Here is a 20,745-nt window from a genome sequence, read left to right as displayed (position 1 = left end):
TGGTTGTTCAAAGAGAGCCTTTAGAGGCACCTTCAATAACTCATGCACTTTCATCAAAGCAAGCCGACAACCTTTGATAAGTCAGCAACAAAAACTTAAATAAAAGCATTCAAAACTGATAAATTGTTTCATTTTTCATAGTGATTGGAACATATTTATGGTGCCGTGAGGGTTGCAAGAAAAAAAAGTTCATGCTTACAATTGCTACCAGTGGTGATGTAAAACCCAAATTAAATTTCCAATATTTTGAAACAATAGATATCTGGCCATCAAGTTAACTGAAGGGGGACATCTCACTGAAATGTTTGTTTAAGTTTATTTTGCACATGTTTTCATATCTGTATGGATAGCCTCATCCCCCTAGTAGCCTTGGCAAGATGGTATTGTCTCTGGCTGACCAAAACTGAGGCCAGTTTAAGTACTGTACATGTAGCATATAAACAAATATACAGCCATATGCTACTAGGATAATGAATATCAGAGTAAATTGTTTGTTGAAAACAGGATATAGATCAAACGAGGACTACCACTTTTTTTTAAATATATGTGTTGTGTTTTTGAATAGGATTTTTATGATACATGAATTTTCTAACTTATGATCGAATTCATGAATTTTTCATATACATGTACATTATTTAACACATTGTGGAGTGTATTATACCAATGTAAGTTGTCAGTATACAAGTGTATTTTAGTCTAGCTGTCTTCATTTAATCAAAATTTCTAGTTTTTTTTTTCTTTCTCTCTCTTTTGTAAATCTTAGTCGCCGACTACAGGTCACCTCTGAAAAATTTCACTTGTATGCAAAATTTCAATTTATTTTCAGCCCCTCCTCTTATCTGAACATCCGCTTATGTCGACAATATATTACCTTGCTCACAGGGATGTTGAGATAAACGGGTAAAAATGTAATGTGAAAACGGTGACATTTTTTGAAAATTGCCAACAAAAAATGTGTTTTTTTTTTAAGCCAGCGCGAACCCTGCTTTAGGAGTAAAACAAAGAAAATTTTGTTAGTTAATTGCCAGAATATGTTAATGTGTTAAGTACTGTAAATGTATTCCTTTGTAAGACCATGCGTCAGCCTAAGCTTTTTATGTATGTTTGTCAAGTCCACTAAATATTTTCTTGATTATTTTTTATGTTTACTGAACATGCTGATAAATATCTTACCTGGCTGATGGCCTCAAAGTTTCCCTGTCCATTATATCAGTACTGTAGCTAGTAAAATTATAGGCTTTTAGTGTCAGTGCTTCCTGTTTAAGCTAATATCAGCACAATGTCTCTTAGAGGTGTCAGCTATAGTGTAAGCTTAATCATCCCACGTAAGAGTGTTTCGATGACAACTTGTACAGCAATTACTATGCACAAAGTAAATTCATCTATTATAAAGTACTGATCATTTAACTTATGGAAGTGGTGGAGCTGAGATATTTTATTTTATTTTATCTCAAAATAATGTTTTCTTCAAATATTGTAATGGACATAACATTTTAAGTTATTTTACTCTAAATCATGCAAGATAGTTTTTCCAGCTATTTCAAAGATGGTTTTAAAAAATCCCAGGCCCCTGCTGCAGAAAAATTAATTGTTGGTCCCTGATATGATTGCATTAACCATGGTACCTTTTGAGGTATGTTCAGAAATACTGTGGTGCAAAATATTTCATGGTACCCAATTCTGTCATTTGTTATGTTTCAAGACTGTAGTTAGTCACCAAATATACATGGGGAAATACATCTTTTACCTATATAAAATGTTATTTCTTCATAGGGGAACTTTATAGTTCATGAATGGGAAAGTTTCCACAGAAAGGGTTTCAAAATATAAACACAAAATCCAAGGAGCAGCTAAGGTATCCTGAAGGCTGACATGCATTGCAAGGATTTATAAAAGTAAACAAAATGTAGGAGTAAAGCCACATGCCCAATCCAGTTCTTTTAACTTTTAAGTTTGAATCATAGAGATTTTGTGTAGTCACTTTTCTTCACAGTATCAATAATATACCTTCAATGTAAATAGGCCCACACATAAAATGGAAGAAAAGACTCACAGTAACATCTTTTGACCAAATGGATGGATGGGAGGACAGTATTCTCAGGTTGTAGATTGTATACCATAAACTTGCCACCCCTATGCTTACTTCATTCCAGTAAATAGTAAGGTAAGATAAGCGTAAAGCATCCGTGTGATCATGATCATTGAACAAAAATAGTCCTCTTGGTAGACATCTTGGGATATTTGGTGATATGGCCTAGGCTATAGTTCAACTTGCTGAACTTTTGAGAGATTACATTTTAGATTATTTTATTTAAGCTCCAAGACTCAGTATTATTAATCTTAAGTCAGCAAAGTTTAAAACTGGAATTCTTGCCAGTATCAATATTTTCTCTAGGCTTTTCCTTTAAGTTTTTCAAATAGTACATGTAGCGATCAGCAGTTAAACACATAAGGTGCACATAAAATAATTGTAGTGGTTGCTACTGGTGGTGGCGTTGTGAGGTTTTACCTTCTTACAAGGTGTCAGCTTTATTTGGTTCTCGTTATCTAGGAGATGATCGCCCTCAGTGTTATTGCCTGGATTGAGTAAATATTAGTGTAAAGTGTGAAACTTATAGGTGGAATAAATAGAGATCTGAGCAGATATATTGAACATAATGACATAAGCCCCCGTAGATGAAAAAAGCCCAGTTTAATCAATTACATAAACAGCTGTGATAATACATTACATTAGGAAGATACGCTTCTTTTTTAAATAAATCATTCACCGAATTTCAAATAAAAATATATTTATATAAATAGCCGATCTGTTTTAAATGATAGAATTGGTTCATCAGAGTATCAAGTGAACAGTCGAAGTCATTGCCTTGTACAACTTCATAATCTGCTGATTTCCAGTCCACTCCAACTTCACTGTGGTTGTTTCTCTATGTCCTTTCGCTTTTTCCCTTCTCCATCCTCCCTACTGTCTTGCCAATTTCAGCCCCAACTTTGTGTGGGTCGGTGGATACATAAGAATGTAGATACTTGGATAAGTAGGTACGTGGATACGTCAGTGGAGTTATTTCTTCTTTCAAAATAAACAGAGAAGCAATCTAAATCTTGTAAGTTGTCCTACTAGGATTAGATCATTACTCCCTTCTAGTTATGTCAGATATCATTCTATCAGAATTCAAACAGATACCAAAGGCTATCTGGTCAAGCTAAACATGGCAGACCATAAACAAGCCTAGTTTCATAATAATAATGTACCTCCTTACGGCTATTCCCTCCTGGCTCACATTAACATCACATGAGGCATAACAGTTCCGTTCTCCTCTCAGTTACACAAATGAATGAATGAATGAAATTCATTACATGTCTTAACTACATTATTTTCAGCGAATACACACATTCAAGTCTTTATTATACTTGAAATCATCAAAGATCGGTGAAGTCAGATGGATTCTCGTAGCTCATATCAACTAAAGTAATGCATGAAATTCTTAGATTCCTATACAAACAAGACGACAAATTCAAACAATTCGTCTAACTTACATAAAGAAGATCTTTGTACAAATTCAGATAGATGACCTCAACACTGTTATACTCATATAAAGAATATTGACCTTCTGATTTAAACAAATAAATTCATGCAAATATAAGCAGATAAATTCAAGTGAATCATTATTTTGGTATCAATGAATTACTTGAGATTGAAGCAAATACCTCATGCTTTCAAGCTTTTTTCGCTTCTACCACTAGATTGTGTCCGTCGACTTTCCTGACATCCGGTCTTTTTGACAAATGTTTTATGAGAGAATTTCTTCCAAATTCAGTATCAGAGTCCCTTATATTTTTATTCTTGCAGGAAAAATGCAGATAGATTAGATTTTTCAATGAGGGCAGTTTTAAAGCTCGGAAATTTCATGTAGGAAACATGCCCTTATTTAGCATAATCAATCAGATTAAATATATCTACCGCCTTTTATAACTAGATGCCAAAATTGTGGTAAGTCTGCCTTCTAGATTTCCAAACCTGATTCTGGGAAAACTCAGCTCTGCCAGTTCCGTTATAAAATATTAGCCTTCCCTTTTCTATTTGTCTAATGGTTAAATAAACAAAGGCTTAATTAAGAATCACTTCCTTTCCCAACACAGAAATTATAAATCATTGCAGTATAGCGATTTAACAAGCACCTATTCCCATAAATCTAATTAATTGTTCTCTGGCCCAAATTAATGTGCTCTTTATAGATAGACAGAAATTTATACCCTTACAATAATGTTGTACATTATATAAAGTATTTTCCTTTTCTTTTTTATAGGTTAATCAGATATATACATAAATGATGTATAAACACTTTTAGGTATATTAGATAAAGAAAAAAAGTATATAGGATGGGCATACAAATGCAAGCAATGATCACGTGCAGTATAGCGATTTAACAAGCACCTGTTCCCATAAATCTAATTAATTGTTCTCAGGCCCAAATTAATGTGTTCTTATAGATCGACAGAAATTTGTACCCTTACAAAAATGTTGGGGGCCCCGAGTGGCCGAGTGGTCTAAAGCGCTTACCGTTCCGGATCACTGCCATCTCACCTCTGTCTGCGTGGGTTCGAGTCCAAGGCTTGGCTAGTGTGGGTACATTGGAAAGCCTGCGAGTAGCTTCTCGTGGGTCAGTGGTTCTTTTCTGGGTTTTCCAGGGTTCTTCCTCCACCAGTTATACTGGCCGCCATGTATAGCCTATCTTGTGCTGAAAAATGGCGTTAAACCCTAGAACAACAACAACAACAAAAATGTTGTACATTATATAAAGTATTTTCCTTTTCTTTTTTATAGGTTAATCAGACATTGTTCAGATATGCATAAATGATGTATAAACACTTTTAGGTGTATTAGATAAAGAAAAAAATATATAGGATGGGCATACAAATGCAAGCATTGATCAGGTGGAAAAGAAAACTATTTACTGAATTAATGTTGCATTTTGGTTAAACTGTCAAGGCAACATTTTATATACCCCCATTCCCTTATATTGAGTAAGATATGGGGATATGTTAACTTTAGGGGGACACTGGCAATTTGTAATTGGAGAATGTCACCCAGGTTCGCTCAATATGTTGGCACTAATCAAAGCGTGCATACAATGTTATTTTGAGAAAATATTCAGACATTGACTATGACGAGAGTATAAAATTATTTGTAGTGTAATTTAAAAAGATTGTGTTTAGTAGTTAATTAAATATAATATATGTAGGTGCAAAATGTACATGTACATGTAGGTACCATATAGGGAGTGATAGGTTTTATACATGATTTAAGTAGGCTTGCTGTTTACTTGATTTGATCACCAGACAAAATATTGTGATTCATTGATATTAAAGCACCTCAGTTTGGTACCAGTTAGGGAAGTGACAGTTCAGTCATTCAAGCAAAATAATTAGGGAAGTGACAGTTCAGTCATTTAAGCATAATAATTAGGGAAGCCATAGTTCAGTCATTCAAGCATAATAATTAGGGAAGTGATAGTTCAGTCATTCAAGCATAATAATTAGGGAAGTGACAGTTCAGTCATTCAGGCATAATAATTAGGGAAGTGACAGTTCAGTCTTTCAAGCAAAATAATTAGGGAAGTGACAGTTCAGTCATTCAAGCAAAATAATTAGGAAAGTGACAGTTCAATCATTCAAGCATAATAATTAGGGAAGTTGTTGTTGTTCTAGGGTTTAATGCCATTTTTCAGCACAAGATAGGCTATACATGGCAGCCAATATAACTGGTGGAGGAAGAACCCTGGACAACCCAGGGAAGAACCACCGACCCACAAGAAGCTACTAGCAGGCTTTCCCCTATACCCACGCTAGCTGAGCCTTGGACTCGAACCCACACAGACAGAGGTGAGATGGCAGTGATCCGGAACGGTGAGCGCTTTAGACCATTCGGCCACTCGGGGCCCCCAATTAGGGAAGTGACAGTTCAGTCATTCAAGCATAACAATTAGGGAAGTGATAGTTCAGATATTCAGGCATAATAAATGCATAAGAAGTACTGCTATTTATCCCAGATAAATTGTTTGGCAAAAAAAAAGAAGACCAAAATTAAGAAAAAGAACATTTGTTTTCAGCTGTTCTACAGTTTTGAAGAAAGGCTTAAAATTGACACTAGCAAGAGAGCTTTTCCTAGTTACAATTCTAAGGCCCTTCCCCCAAATATGTTTCCATGACCTATTCATATATGAAAAGTTTTGGTTATGGAGAGGCATGAAGCATTTATGGCAATTTAATATAATCTTTGTGTTTCAAGGTAAAGTAAATCAGATCATTTATAATAGATCTACATTTCCTTAGAAATCCAAAATAATGTCATTTTAATTCATTACATTTCACTGAACAATTGTTCAAATGTGGTCAGCCATTAAAAATAAGAGACTAACTTTACTAGCTGTAAAAACAGCTTGTGACCATCTTAAAGCTTCTTTTGACAGTTATTACAGAACTGTTATCATGGAGTAAGCTCACTATGCACAGTGTCACTAGAATGTGTTTAATGTGTACAAGTACAGTAGGGGTGACATGTTAATTTTAATATCACAACAGCTACTGAAGATTTACTACCATACATTGGGTAATTTATTTGTCCATATAATATCATGATTATGGATTTAGAACAAACAGAAATGTAACATTTTAATTTGGCATTGCTTATTTAGATCATCTTAAAATATTATAGTACATAAAGCTACCCCTTTATATATTATTTACCTTTACTTATCTAGCCATGGTTTCCATATACCTTATACAGAGGTGTAAAATCTTTACCATTTATCTTATCTCCCATACTGTGTGTATTTGGAAGCTTTATCTCTCTGTAAATTGTTTTTGCAATTTAACTTGACTTTTAATGAGTGCTATACAGTCTGTATTGTGCTGACATGTCATTATACACTACATACATATAGCTCCACTTCACTATAATGCCATTTATTTAACGGCAGTCCTCTTTTAAGGAGGGTATGGTCATGTACTCCATTTCATTATATTGCATTGAAATTATACATGTAGGTATAATGTGTTTCATTATAAGGCAATATCACTTTAAGGTGATATCATCTATGGCATTATAAGGAGGAGTATTGTAGATTTGACATGAGGCTTCCTGAGGATAAATACACAATTCCATTACCTGAAAGGTTAATTGTGCATAGCAGTCATGTGGGTATTTCACAATGATCCATTGCTTCGACTTATTGTAAAAATTAACCTTTTAAAGTGATTTCATACCTGCCAGAATACAGTGTCTCACACAATAAAAACATAATTCTGCTCCCAACTCCATGCATATTTGTGTTTTAAACCCCCCACATATTTGTGTTTAAAAAAACCCCCACAATTTCCAGTAAATCTTACAAATAAAGAAGAAGAGAAAACTTTCTTTGACATTGTGATGTATGCCTATTAGTGATAGCCTGTATAAACAGTAAACAGTTATGATTCACATAGATCAACACTTAATGCTTGTACACCACTGGACAGTTCATGGGGTTTATCATCTAGGAAGGGATTATAAGATAAAGGCTATTAGGGTCATACAACCAGCATTCCAGATTACTTAACTTGCTGACAATAGCTGGGTGATTTTGTGTTTACTGTACCTTTGAGCACTGTTGCTGTGACCCAATTAGGCTAATTTACATATGTAAAGTACATGAAGAGAACAAGCCTGTTCATTTGAAATGCTGTTTTGAAGTGGAAAAAAACCCAGAAGTTTACACTTCATTGCATTGAATGAAAATGTTAAAGCCAGCTTTGTTCAAGTTTATGTAACAAACACATATGCATAGATATAAAAATATATTATTTTGTGGGTCAAAATCAGCCTACATGTATCATTTGCAGCTTTTGACACTAGATCCATTACCATATTTACCCAGATGTAGTTTACATCTATCTAGCTGCAAACATACTAGATTGAGATTTCATTGTGTACCAGTAATGCACTGGCAGATCAGGGTCTATTCTGTTTATTTGACCGTTGATTTCAAATACAGATCCTAATACCCTGCTTCCATGGATCATTATGTGATGACAGATCCAGGTCTTCACTGTGCATATTCAGTACATATATGTGGATAAATATGGTAACTTTATTCATTACTTTTCTATGCCCTAATTAGACATAGATAATTTTGTAGAAGGGCCCATTTTAAAAAAATTCTAAAAATGAGTTGAATGTCTTTCATGAGCTATGGTAAACATAACATTGACATTATTGAGCAAGCTTCAGATTTCATTTGGAATTAGATGTAAGATTCTGTTTATTACAATGAAAACACCTTTTTTTAATGAAATTAAAAAATATTATTGTAGTTGTATAATAAATTTAGATACCATATATACTCTTGTATATGGTCTAGCTTCATAGATCCCAAATGTGCTATTGCTTAATGTGATCAAGATCTGTGTTGTTTGTTCTACTGATTACTCTGACAGACTGAATAGACCCGGACATGCTGATACATTATGAAATGGTATATTTGGGTCTGTACAGTTTGCTGCTGCATCCAGCTGTTATGCAAGTATATGTGGTACATGTATTTGGATAATTGCAGCAAAATTCATTATAAAATTAAGGAACCAGGCAGTCATTTGTCATAAGATGTAAAAGCAGTGCTTGAAAAATGTATTGTGTGACATCAAGAATTTCAAGTGTCCATTTTAGACCTTGAAGGAGAAAGATCATCAAGAGTTTTTAATGTACATTTGTATGATTATGATGATACTGCTATGTCTACTACTACTAGTAATTGTTATGTATATTTAATTTGTTTGTTAGGTAGGTTTTTTCATATATTTTTAAAAAATTTAATTATATGCTATGGATAATGTAACATTCATTCTAGTGGCCAACCTTGTTCAGAATCAATGACAATTTTATAAACTTTTTTTCTGAGTGAGGATCATTATCTTAATCTGAGTCAAGGACATTAAGTTGTTTTTTTTTTTATAGCTAGACTTTGTGACATTCTTTCTTGTGATTTATTAAAGGACTTTCAAATTGTAACTAAGATCCTTCTAGAAGATATTATCAGAATCAGTCCAGTAATTCATTTGGGTTGGAATTTTATTTATTCAGATTATTAATTCACTGGAAATACAAAGTGCTCTTCTGAAAATAACTTTCTTGGAAATTAAGACTTGAATTTATAGTGAAATTTAAAATAAGGATATTCTTGGATTATATTATGTGATTCAACAAAGGACTGTTGGTACATCATCAATACACAAGCACATCAACACCTTCAGCTTTGGGTTTGGATTTCCGCTAAAGTTTATTTAGAACTTTAATCATTAGGATTTATGTCTGTAATTCTAGGATTATTTGGGCTTAAATTTGCAACACTGTAAGTTCCTTGTTTTTCATTTTCACTTTTATTCTTGGGGAAAAAAATATTTGTTAAATTTTACAAAACTTGTTGCTTCTCACTCTTTTCTATTACTTATTTTAAGACTATAGAGTCATGATGTAACAAATTTACAAATCTCCCAGCATAATAAAAGTCATGGAAACTTAAGCACAGACTCATGAAAATAATGAAGATAATGCTTGGTTTTTTGTGGGTTGTAATGGCACATTTAAGACACTATTGGCTACATGTATGTCACGCTGAGGAAATGGGAGCTATGTGCCTTTCCTATGGACACAGAGACAACCAACCTAGGCTGACCTGTGCAGGTGTTAGATTCATGGATTATGAATCTAAGTGTACCAAAATGAGCTGCTGTGTATTTATAGTGTGTGTGTGTGTGTGTGTGTGTGTGTTCTAGTATTTTAACATAGCTTTTAAAGGATTTTCAGTTATATTGCTACAATGTCTGCAGTGTATAGTGATGTCTGGCACTGGGGCATCATGCTGCAGACAAGTAACATGATGTCCCACCCAGTCACATTATCCTGACACCAGGCTGACTAGTCCTAACAATAACCTCTTAACATATTAACCCCTTTAGGTTTTTGACATTTTTGCCTGAAAATTGAGTATGAAACACATTTTGAAAGCTATTTCTGAATCGATCCGAAAACACCAAATCTCCAGTGATCTTTCAATAACATACTGCCTAGTTGTGTTAGAAACATTGTTTTTCATTGGCTATTTGACTCGCGCATGAGCAGAAGGGTAAAATTATTTTTTTTTTTGTTGTTTTGTTTTGTTTCATGTATTATTATTTTTTTGCTAAACGGAGCCATTTTTTTGTATTGAGACCACCCTTTATTCCAAATGCCCATCTTATCCTACCTTTTGCAAAGGCTCATCTGTCTGTTTGCAGTTCATACTGGTTTGCCTTAGATCTGAGACCAAAAAGTCTAATATCCGGACACAAAATAGGATTCTGACCACGGGCAAATTTTGGGTAGAAAAAAGTCGGGTCCAACAAATGAGTTTTTTTTATCTGTATTTTGTGGTGCAACTAGAGATTCCAGATTATTTGGTATCATTGTAGAGCTACATCTGTCTACCTTTCTATAATACCACCCACTTTAGTGTATCTTGCATGACCATGACGCTACAGAGCTCAGCAGTAGGCTACTACCTCCTACCCCATTAAGTTATCACTATGGGGTTAATGTGTTAATGCTGAGCACCTAGTGAGGCAGCTGCTAGTACTATTTTTGTAATAAATCTTTGGTGTGTCTCAGCCAGGGTTTGAACCTGCAGCCTCCAACATCCGAGGTGTATTTTAATGAAAACAATGGAATTTCTCAGGAGCATTTTAATGAAAACTGTAGAACATTTTAGCAGTTTAAAAGTTACAGATTTATTTGCAAAATGTTCTTACTCATTTTTCAGGCATGTGGTTGTAGATGTGGAGGTCGTCTTGTGAATGATCTAGAGTAAGTATAATTACTACGAAAGGATTACACACAGACACACACTGATATTGACACAAACATTGATAACAGCACAAATTCAAAATGGTTTTCCAACTTTTTTGCCCAAGCAAGCTCCTTGTTAAGGGAGGAAGATAAAAAAGATACAAAACAAACACATAGCACAAGATCATTGAAAATTTCTGGACATGTTTGAATCACTAGGGGCAATTTACATCATAGTTGTGCAAGAAAAATAGACAAGTGGGTTCTTGTGTCAATCACATAACAAATTAGGTAGTATGTTTTGACATAATTCTAAGTAGTGGACAAAGGATGAGATGGAGCATGGCGAGAGATCAACGCCAGAAATTATATCCCAGTAGAGTTATGCAAGGTGGTTTTGAAGGAAATGTATTACAATAATTGTGTGTCAGGATAATTGACAAGAACTTAATAATAATAATAATAATAAAGACAATACAATCATTAGAAATGTGATTACTTGGGTAGATATTATTGCTAACTTTGCATTGGCTGCAAAACTATATATATATATGTGTGTGTGTGTGTGTGTGTGAGTGTGTGTGTATATATATTATATATAATAAAGCATTAGAGAAGACTTGCTATGTAAATACATAGTGATAAACCAGGATTTGTTATCATATAATGATCAGGCAGATCTGAAATGTCCTGGTCACTCCTTATGGTACATACTCACTGATAAAGGGTTCAGGAAAAAATTTGGAGTTGCAATAGTGCCTGTCTTCATTATACTTAACACACTACACTTCTCCACTACACTGTTTATGCTTTACTAAAAGCCCACAGGCACCTGATACAAGCTTGATATAAGAATGAGTCAATGCCACAGGTATCTGATTCAATTTTGACACTAAAATGGGTAAAAACCACGAAAAAAGTATGTTTTAATACATGGCTTCTTTGATATTTCCAGAAATTGCAGTTGAACACATATCCCATGATTAATTAGTGGTATTCACTTTTATAGTGAAATGTTTAAGTTACCTAGCTGTCATGATTTTCCTTTCCAAAGAGCTATCACATGTCTATAAGAGTTAGTTATGGGAGAAGTTGGGAGAAAGAGAATATCAACTTTTGATAGTTTTGTCTGGTCAGACATTGTTACACTTGCCCCATATGACCCATATTTCCAGGACTGTGTAGCTTTATTAATACATTGTCACACCAAAGTAAAGATGCCAGCTGATATTTATAAAAATATGTAATTAATTTTCACAAGACAAATGTCAGTGACTTGCATTTAATACAAGAATTCAAATGTCTCAATTTCCACCAGCTTTTTGTCAAAACTTCCTTCTAGCCACACATAGAAGTTCTAAAAAAGAAGATTGTTGATTGGCTAAAAGAACTGCAACATCTGTAGATCATTACCCCAGCTCGATTTCAGTTAGCTAAAATTTTTGATGTTCTTTGTTTGATAAATTGATTACAACAGTGTGCATTGTGAGAGATGGTGGGAACTGGTTGAGACACTTGAAATATTCATTTCAAATGTAATTTGGCAAATATTTTTGTGAAAAAGAATTATGTAATTGTAGAAGTATCGTCTGACCTATATTCCATTTGGCATGACATTTTATAAATAAAGCTTCAGTCTTGAAAATATCGCTAATTTGGGGCAACTGTAAATTTGAACATATTTTCTAGTGTATTTGTTAATGTATAGGCTTAAAATATTTAATGTACATTTCTTTAAGGGATTAAACTCAATTAGCAGATAAAATGTTAAATCTATTTTAAAAATATTTATGTGCAGTACACCTCTTCCTCGATAACTTGTGCACAGTTGGGTCCACAAACATGGACCGCACTATAAGCAAGTGTGCAAGTTTCCGAAGGACCTTTAAAAATTGAAAAAATTCGCTTAGAGAGTAAACCTAGCATGGGGGGTGTTAGGAAACTTTACTGTTTAATGACTGAATCCTCATTTTATAGTCACTTTAATAATTATTGTTAATAATGCACTTTTTCTAATGAAGTTGTCTGTTATTCTGTATAAATAATGTCCAACATGTGTAAGGTTGTTTAAACTGGTTTCAACAATCATCACGGGTACATGAAAACATTTATGTATTATGTCACTGCTTTTTGTTGTGTTGATTACTCTGGTTCCCGGAGTGGTATTTAATAATATACTGCCAAGTCAGGAGTCATTGTAGCAGGGAACTCGACTAACTGTTGATGCACCACCAAACAAGATTCCTTAAAAAAAAAACTAGAGACATTTATTTCATGAGGCAATTGTCTGTGTTGAAACTCAATTTTTATATTGTTCACTTACTAAAGTATTGGTGTCATGATTTCATTGGAAGTAAAAGTGAAACTTCTTATCATCCTTCAGGATATCTTTAAATGCCAGTTCGGGAAGTCTCTAAAACTAGCTTGCCCACAATGGTCTGTATCTGTGAAACCAAGCTCTTTATTTTACTTCTGAAACCAAGCTCTTTATTTTTCTAAGTATCCATTTTGCTTGGTTGCCTTGCTATCTTGGATCAGCTACAAATGAGTCAGTTAATTTAAGGTAGTTTATGTTACATACACAATAACATGTATGACAGTGTTCGGGGGCCCGAGTGGCCGAGTGGTCTAACGCGCTCTCCGTTACGGATCACTGCCATCTCACCTCTGTCTGCGTGGGTTCGAGTCTCGGATTCGGCCAATGTGGGTATGTAAGAAAGCTTGCCAGTAGCTTCTCGTGGGTCGGTGGTTCTTTCCGGGGTTTTCCCGGGTTCTTCCTCCACCATTAATGCTGGCCGCCATGTATAGCCTATCGTGTGCTGAAAAATGGCGTTAAACCCTACAACAGCAACAACAAATGACAGTGTTCAATTGAGCAACTGAAGTGAGTTCACCTGACATACGACTGGGGCAGCTTGATTTTAAATATGTAGGATTTGCATGGCTTTTACCTTTTCTTTTATTCCACCTCATTTATTTAATTCAAAAGACATAATTAATGTGATAGTACAAAGGAAGCTAACTTTTAATTCAGTGCAACAATATAAATACTTCCGAAAATCAGTTATCAAAACACGGTCAGCACATAATTAGGTTCTCGGAGAAATGCTTGTGGACATAGCTGTTACTGTAGATGCCACATTTTTATGTTGAATACAGATTGTATTTATGATGATTACACTTAAGAGGAATGAAAATGTAGAATTAAGACAAGAATTTCACTTAATAAAAATGATTTGATTGGCATTGAAATATTGTACTGCCTACAACTAGATGTAAGTGACATTATCATTGATCAAATTTTCTTTAATTATGATGTACTAAGAAGGTTGTTTGGAAAAAATGTAACCAATTATATGACTTCTTATTAAAAGTTGATACTTTCAAACTGTTGCTTAAAATATCTAGGTCATATCTACTGTTTTTGACCATAAAACAAGCGATATATCAATGGTTCAGTTACCAATTTTGATTGTGATTTTTTTCAAGTTCAAGAAATTGGGATCAATTTTTGGGGTATTTTCTGGTTTAAAAAACTGGGATCCATGGCTGATCGTGAGTTATCAGGGTGCGAGTTATCGAGGAAGTGGGGTATTTCATTTGCAATATCACAATATGCCTGATGCTTTTTTTAAAGAGCAGGTGGATAAATAATAATTGATTTCTTTTGAAGGTGTAACCTTGATCTTCACCGTCAGATTGGCCAGCTGGAGTCTCAGCTGATGAAGAGCCATAGTCACATCAACAGCATCCAGCAGGACCTAGTCTTTGTCAAGGAGGCGTCTGAAATGGAGATAAATAAACTTCAAGAGGAAGTGGCCAAAATGCGGGACAGATATGATAGGTTAGTAAAGTGGTCTCTTAATACAACAACTTTCACTGTTAATATTTCTTACATAAGCATACAGGTTACAGCTAGTTTGGTGTAAGCAATTTTGTGACATCTACATTACTTATTTAATGGATTCACACATAAAACCTTTATACTGTTTTTGTATTAGCTCATCTGATGGTATGGCCCTGAATCCATTGTGCATCAGCCATTGTCCATTAACCCACCACCAGCAAATTATTTTCCCACTCAAGAGGCCATATTTCTGATCTGATTTCAATCAAACTTGGCATGTAGACTTGCATCATGAAGAGTCCAATAATAAGCAAGAGCCACACATAATAATGAGGTGATCATGATTGACTGATCTTATTATCACTATTTTGAGGTCATATTTCTGACCCGATTTTGGGGGGCCCCGAGTGGTCTAAAGCGCTCTTCGTTATGGCTCACTGCCATCTCACATCTGTCTGTGGCGGTTCGAGTCTCAGATTCAGCCAATCTGGGTATGAGCCAGTAGCTTCTCGTGGGTCAGTGGTTCTTTCCAGGGCTTTCCCGGGTACTTCCTCCACCATTAATACTGGCCGCCATGTGTAGCCTATCGTGTACTGAAAAATGGCATTAAACCCCACAACAACAACAACAATGACCCAATTTTGATTGAACTCATAGTATATGCATATATCATTAAGATCTCAGACAAGTTCAATAATGTGTAAGATTTACAAATTAGGCAGTCTTGCATCTGATTGGTTAACCTTGTTACCAATCTAGATGCTATATTTTTTATATAATTTTGATCCAACTTCGAATATTGATTTATATCATCAAGCCATTTTACAAATTCAGTAAAACAAGTGGGATGCATGCATGTTTTTGAGTTTATCTGGTATTTGGTTGGCTTAGTTTTTTACCACCCTGGAAGCTCTATTTGTTTTTTGTGCATTTATCAAACTTGAAGTAGGAGTTTATCATTGAGCTTTTTGAGGAATTTTAAAATGATTGAGATCCATAGATTTTAATGTGGTAATCTTGCATCTGATGGGCTGACTTTGTTACTACACTCACAGGAAAGCTGTAGTTCTGATCCACTTTTTATCAAAAATGGGAAACACGGTATAGCTTATGTATTTTTTTTGTTTTTCCTTAAAGTACATTCCCCAATCACATTAGCATTAGGGATATAAGCCTACTACATCATAAAACCATCCAAGTGACACGTTGATTTGGCTAATTTATGCTTTTTTTCTCTTTTGTTGTTACAGTAAAAACATAATCCAAATGCATTAAATGTAAGAAATTTAAAATGAGAAGATTTACAAAAGTCCCATTTAGCATGTACCCAATATACTTCATCACTTACCTGTCATGTCTGCATTATGAGGTCTGAAGAAGTCTTGACTGCATATTACAGGAAGTGGCCAAAGTGAAGGACAAGAGAAGCAGATTTCTTGCAAAGACAACACTGACATCTAAGTATACAACTGAATTCAGTATCTTTTGCATGATTTGTAAGTGATCTTGCTGGTCCCACCCCCAAAGTGCAATGTTTACAACTGTCGGCTACCTTTTTCCTCAGTGGAAATGGATGAACAGAATGGTCCCCCACATGTCCAAGCATTGCTTTTTGTACGTCTGAGTGAGTGGGCATTTTTGCCATATTCATTGAATCCATCTTTCAGGACAATCTCTGTATGCAGAGCTGACTCAGCCTTCCAGCCATCCCAGTTTGGGGATCTTATATTTAGATCCATCTATCCAGTGATGATTACTGCTCTGTCTTCCTACAACTGCAGGGATCTTAGTAACAAATCCATCCATCGTGCCATACTTCTGGCCACATACCCATAATATGGTGGTGGGCATTTTAGTGAAGAATCCATCTGTCCAGCCATGCCCTCAGTGCAGCTGGTACTGGTGACTACCAGGCCTCCTTCCATCTTGTCGGCAGTAATGCTGCTGAACCAGCCAGCTTTTTCATTATGACATATTGATCCAGCATACCCGGCTTACGTTATGTTCACAGCTTATCCACAGGGCAGTTTCCATGATTTTAGATTACCACATTGCATCATCATTGCCATCAAATTTATCTGAATTTGCAAACTAAGTCTGATATATGAAACATTCTTACTCCAATCCAACCATGAGGCATACTACGTTCAGCTTCAAGGCTGCCATCAAAACAAATATACTGATTGTTGTTGACTTAAGAATGCCATGCACAACTATAAGGTAAAGCATCAGTAGTAGATCTTTAGGAAGAGACTCTGTCCATCCATGTGCTTCCCCAGTTGACAATAATTAAATTAATGTTGTCTGTCAGAAGAATCAGGGAGCACAATGACATTCTCATTTTGCTGGTACAAAACCCACTCTAACTTCCATACTGACTTCAGCTCTGGATAAAAATCTCGCAGTTGTTCACATGTCTTCCCATCTGTTTTATAAAGTGAACAAATGTGTTCCATGCCACTTTAAAGCTGGCTTGAAATGTCGCCACATCTTTGACTGGCAGAAAAATTGGACAGTGAGCTTGCCTGAGAGCCAACAGCCCAAATTGTTCAGGTCATAACAGGGCAGCAGACCAATCCATGGCAAGCCTCTAAGTCTTGACCCAATACGATGTAATGCGTGTTTGCACTCCATACCACTCAAGCCACATCATACCCTGACATTACAGGTGACCCCATTGGGCTTGCAGTTACTCTTTGGGGGCAAAATTGAAGATGTTTGGGGGCAAGCAGCTCCAAAAGAGCCTCTCCATCTTGCCACCCAACCCCCTGTCTTTTGGGACCAATTTACCCCATGACACAGTGGAGCAGTGATAGGCAGGCCAAGGACAAAGGATCTTTACCGTCTTGCATTCAGTTCAGATCCCAGTCTGATGCTAGGAGGCAACAGTCTTAGAGGTTTAGGAGGCAACCATAAAAGGGAGGCAAGAAACTAAGTTTCTCTGCCTTCAATACTACTACCTCTTGACATCGACCTGCCAACCCACAGACATCATACTGGTGGGTGTCTGTCTTCTGTATTTCCTATCTCAGTGGATCACCCCATTTCATCATAATGTTTGGGTGATCCAGATCATTTCAGAGGGGCTTTGGATTTCATATGTTCAACCCCATCTTCTTTTAACCTAGTGGCCTAGTGGTTAGAGCATCCGCCTCAGATGCAGGAGGTTGTGGGTTCAATCCCCGGCCAAGCCATACCAAAGACTTATAAAAATGGTACTTACAGCTGCCTCACTTTGTGCTCAGCATTAAGAAATTAGTGTTAGGACTGGTCGACCTGGTGTCAGGATAATGTGACTGGGTGGGACATGCTACATGCCTTCGGCATGATGCCTCAGTGCTAGACATCACTATAAACTGCCACACTGCAGACATCGTAGCGATATGACTGAAAAATTGTTAAAGCTACATTAAAAATCCAAATCACACACGCACACATACCAGCTTCTTTTCTCCACTTCCTTTTTATCGATGTTAAATCTGATCTGGAGAAGGATATTTTTCTACAAGAGTGATTAGGATTCAGTATTTTATGAGAGAGAGAAAGTAACTGTAAGGTAGAACTGGCACACCAGGTTACTAAGAAATTTTACTTAAGGCCCAAAAACCTTAAATTATGAGTGATTTCCTGAAGGGAAGGAGAGTAATTATGCCATTATCATTTGAAAGAATTTTTATCAGAATATAGCAAAACAGGTAAAATCAGTTGGATTTGGTTTTGTGGGGTTTGACACTATTATTCAGCACTTGATAGGCTATACATGGCAGCCAGTATATTTTGTGGAAGTAGAACCACTTATCCACTGGCAAGCTTTCTCACATACCCATGTTAGTCAAGTCAGGCCCAAGCTCACATAGACAGTGGTTAGATGTGTGATTGATAATTAAAGAGATGCACCTTGGTCACCTGGGGCCCCCTAAATTCAACAGGATATAAAGTTTGAGATAGTTTACAAATAATGTGCTTGTACAATACTACATAAGCCTGCTTTGTGAAATGTTTGAATATTAAATTATGTAACCCAGGTGAGCAATATCAGGCCACTAGGGTTGCTTGTTAAAAGATGGTAGCCAAATTTGCTAAAATCAACACAAAAAAGTAGCTGTTGGTGAGTTTGGTTACTGGAAATATGACCATTGTTGTTGGAATATGTAGTAATCTCCTCACTTTCTTGCAGATTACTAGACAGCCATAAAAGAATCCAGAAGCTTAATCATGGACTTGAAGATAAGCTTTTAAAAGTGGTAAGTAATTCTCCACTCCCATTAAGGGCATGGAACAGATATTGCGATCCTCAGCAAGTTAGTTATAGCTGGACCCAAGTCAGTAGCCATTAATGGAATTCTCAAAGCATAATGGCTAAATAACTTTTAAGACAAAATGATGCCATTTTTGTTTACACATAATTGTATACATTATGGTTTGAAAAACTCAGTTATGAGCCCACTATATGTATTTATCATGGCTGAGGACACAAGCTCTCATAAAAAATATAAAGTAGAGAATACTTTCAAACTGTAAATAAAGAAAATTTTGGAAAGAGGAAAAGTGATTGTTGTCAATCAAGGTGAACTGGTGGATCAAGCAGTTACCATTCATCCCTATTTAGGCCATTCCATTTCAAGTCTGTTTGTATAAACTCACCATAAGGCAAAGATTTTATGTTGTGATGTAGTTCTTCAGTATGTACATTCATCCTTTGTTCCCTATAACTTTTGAGGTTAAAAATCAAGGTCACTATGACTGAAAGAAAAACCTGTTACTTATCAGCCATATACCTTTACCAAAATATATGGATTAACTTGTGTTCAAGAGTGTGTTTCTTGACCAAACTTTGTTGACACGTCAGACTTCACTTGGTAAAGAAATCTTTAGATTTAGGGTTATTAAATCTCGATCTCATGGTCTTGGTTAGTATAATGAAAAATAATGCCTTCTGCACAGTAGGTTAACTTGATCAAATGTCCAGGTCATTGAGACCTATTTGTCAATAATTGCCAGAATACTTTGACCAAATGTCCAGGTTGTTGAGACCTATTTGTCAATAATTGCCAGAATACTTTGACCAAATGTCCAGGTCATTGAGACTTATATGTCAATAATTGCCAGAATAATTTGACCAAATATCCAGGTCGTTGAGTCCTATATGTCAATAATTGCCAGAATACTTTGACCAAATGTCCAGGTCGTTGAGTCCTATATGTCAATAATTGCCAGAATACTTTGACCAAATGTCCAGGTCGTTGAGTCCTATATGTCAATAATTGCCAGAATACTTTGACCAAATGTCCAGGTCATTGAGACCTATACGTCAATAATGAATATTAGTACATACATACTATGAATATTAGTACCTACACAGTGGACAGTTAAATATGAGGTAGGCTTATAATGTGCCATTATTGTTGATAAATTGCCTAACTTTAGTAGTCAAAAATATGAAGTAGGTGTGAGTTTGTGTTTGAGCTGGAGGGGGGAGGTTGCAGATTTGATAATCATGGATAGATGGAACTTTACTGTAGGCCTAGAAGGAAAATGCTGATTCAGACCTCAGAATTTCGTTGTGTCCAGCTTCATTTGCCCTTTTCTCTAAACAAGTCAAGGTTAAAGACAAAAAATTCCATCATGCTGTCTACATCCAAAGTTGATCAGAACAGCTTTTGCATTGTAAAAGGGGGAATCAAATCAGCTGCTCTTTGACAATCACATTACAAATTTCTGGATTGCCATGGGACTGGTTAAACGCCTGTTTCATTTATAATTTGTATAATTTCTTATCAGATTCTCAGTGTTGTCTAATGATTGTGAACAAATCACTGAATTCTCTCAACATAAAAAAAGTTAATGCGTAACATAGCACTGGAATCGATCAGCTGATTATGACCTTGAAACAAATTATACATTTTCACAAAATGTTGGGGAATAATGTGGTATCTCTCATAATGGGACCAATGTTTCCAGTATACACTAGTACATGATGGGAACAGTGTTTTCAGTATATGGAAGTACATGATTGAATCAGTGTTTCCTGTTTACACAA

The 20,745-nt window shown here is 35.6% G+C and overlaps 1 protein-coding gene across 2 annotated transcripts in view; it reads left to right on the top strand.

Moving 5' to 3' along the window:
- The window catches only part of LOC149805265 (brain-enriched guanylate kinase-associated protein-like), a 42,851-nt gene that overhangs the window by 4,575 nt on the left and 17,531 nt on the right, over positions 1-20,745 (top strand). For both annotated transcript variants that reach the window (XM_089948937.1, XM_089948945.1), the window contains exons 3-5: positions 10,833-10,876; positions 14,532-14,702; positions 18,883-18,949. In XM_089948937.1, the coding sequence (XP_089805063.1) occupies positions 10,833-10,876; positions 14,532-14,702; positions 18,883-18,949 (282 nt within the window). The remainder of the gene's footprint in view (positions 1-10,832; positions 10,877-14,531; positions 14,703-18,882; positions 18,950-20,745) is intronic.

This window comes from Sinohyriopsis cumingii, chromosome 2 (assembly GCF_028554795.1).
Source record: "Sinohyriopsis cumingii isolate HCF-2022 chromosome 2, ASM2855479v2, whole genome shotgun sequence".
NCBI lineage: Eukaryota > Metazoa > Mollusca > Bivalvia > Unionida > Unionidae > Sinohyriopsis > Sinohyriopsis cumingii.
Note: the sequence above shows the minus strand (reverse complement) of the source record. Positions and strands in the feature narration are given on the sequence as shown.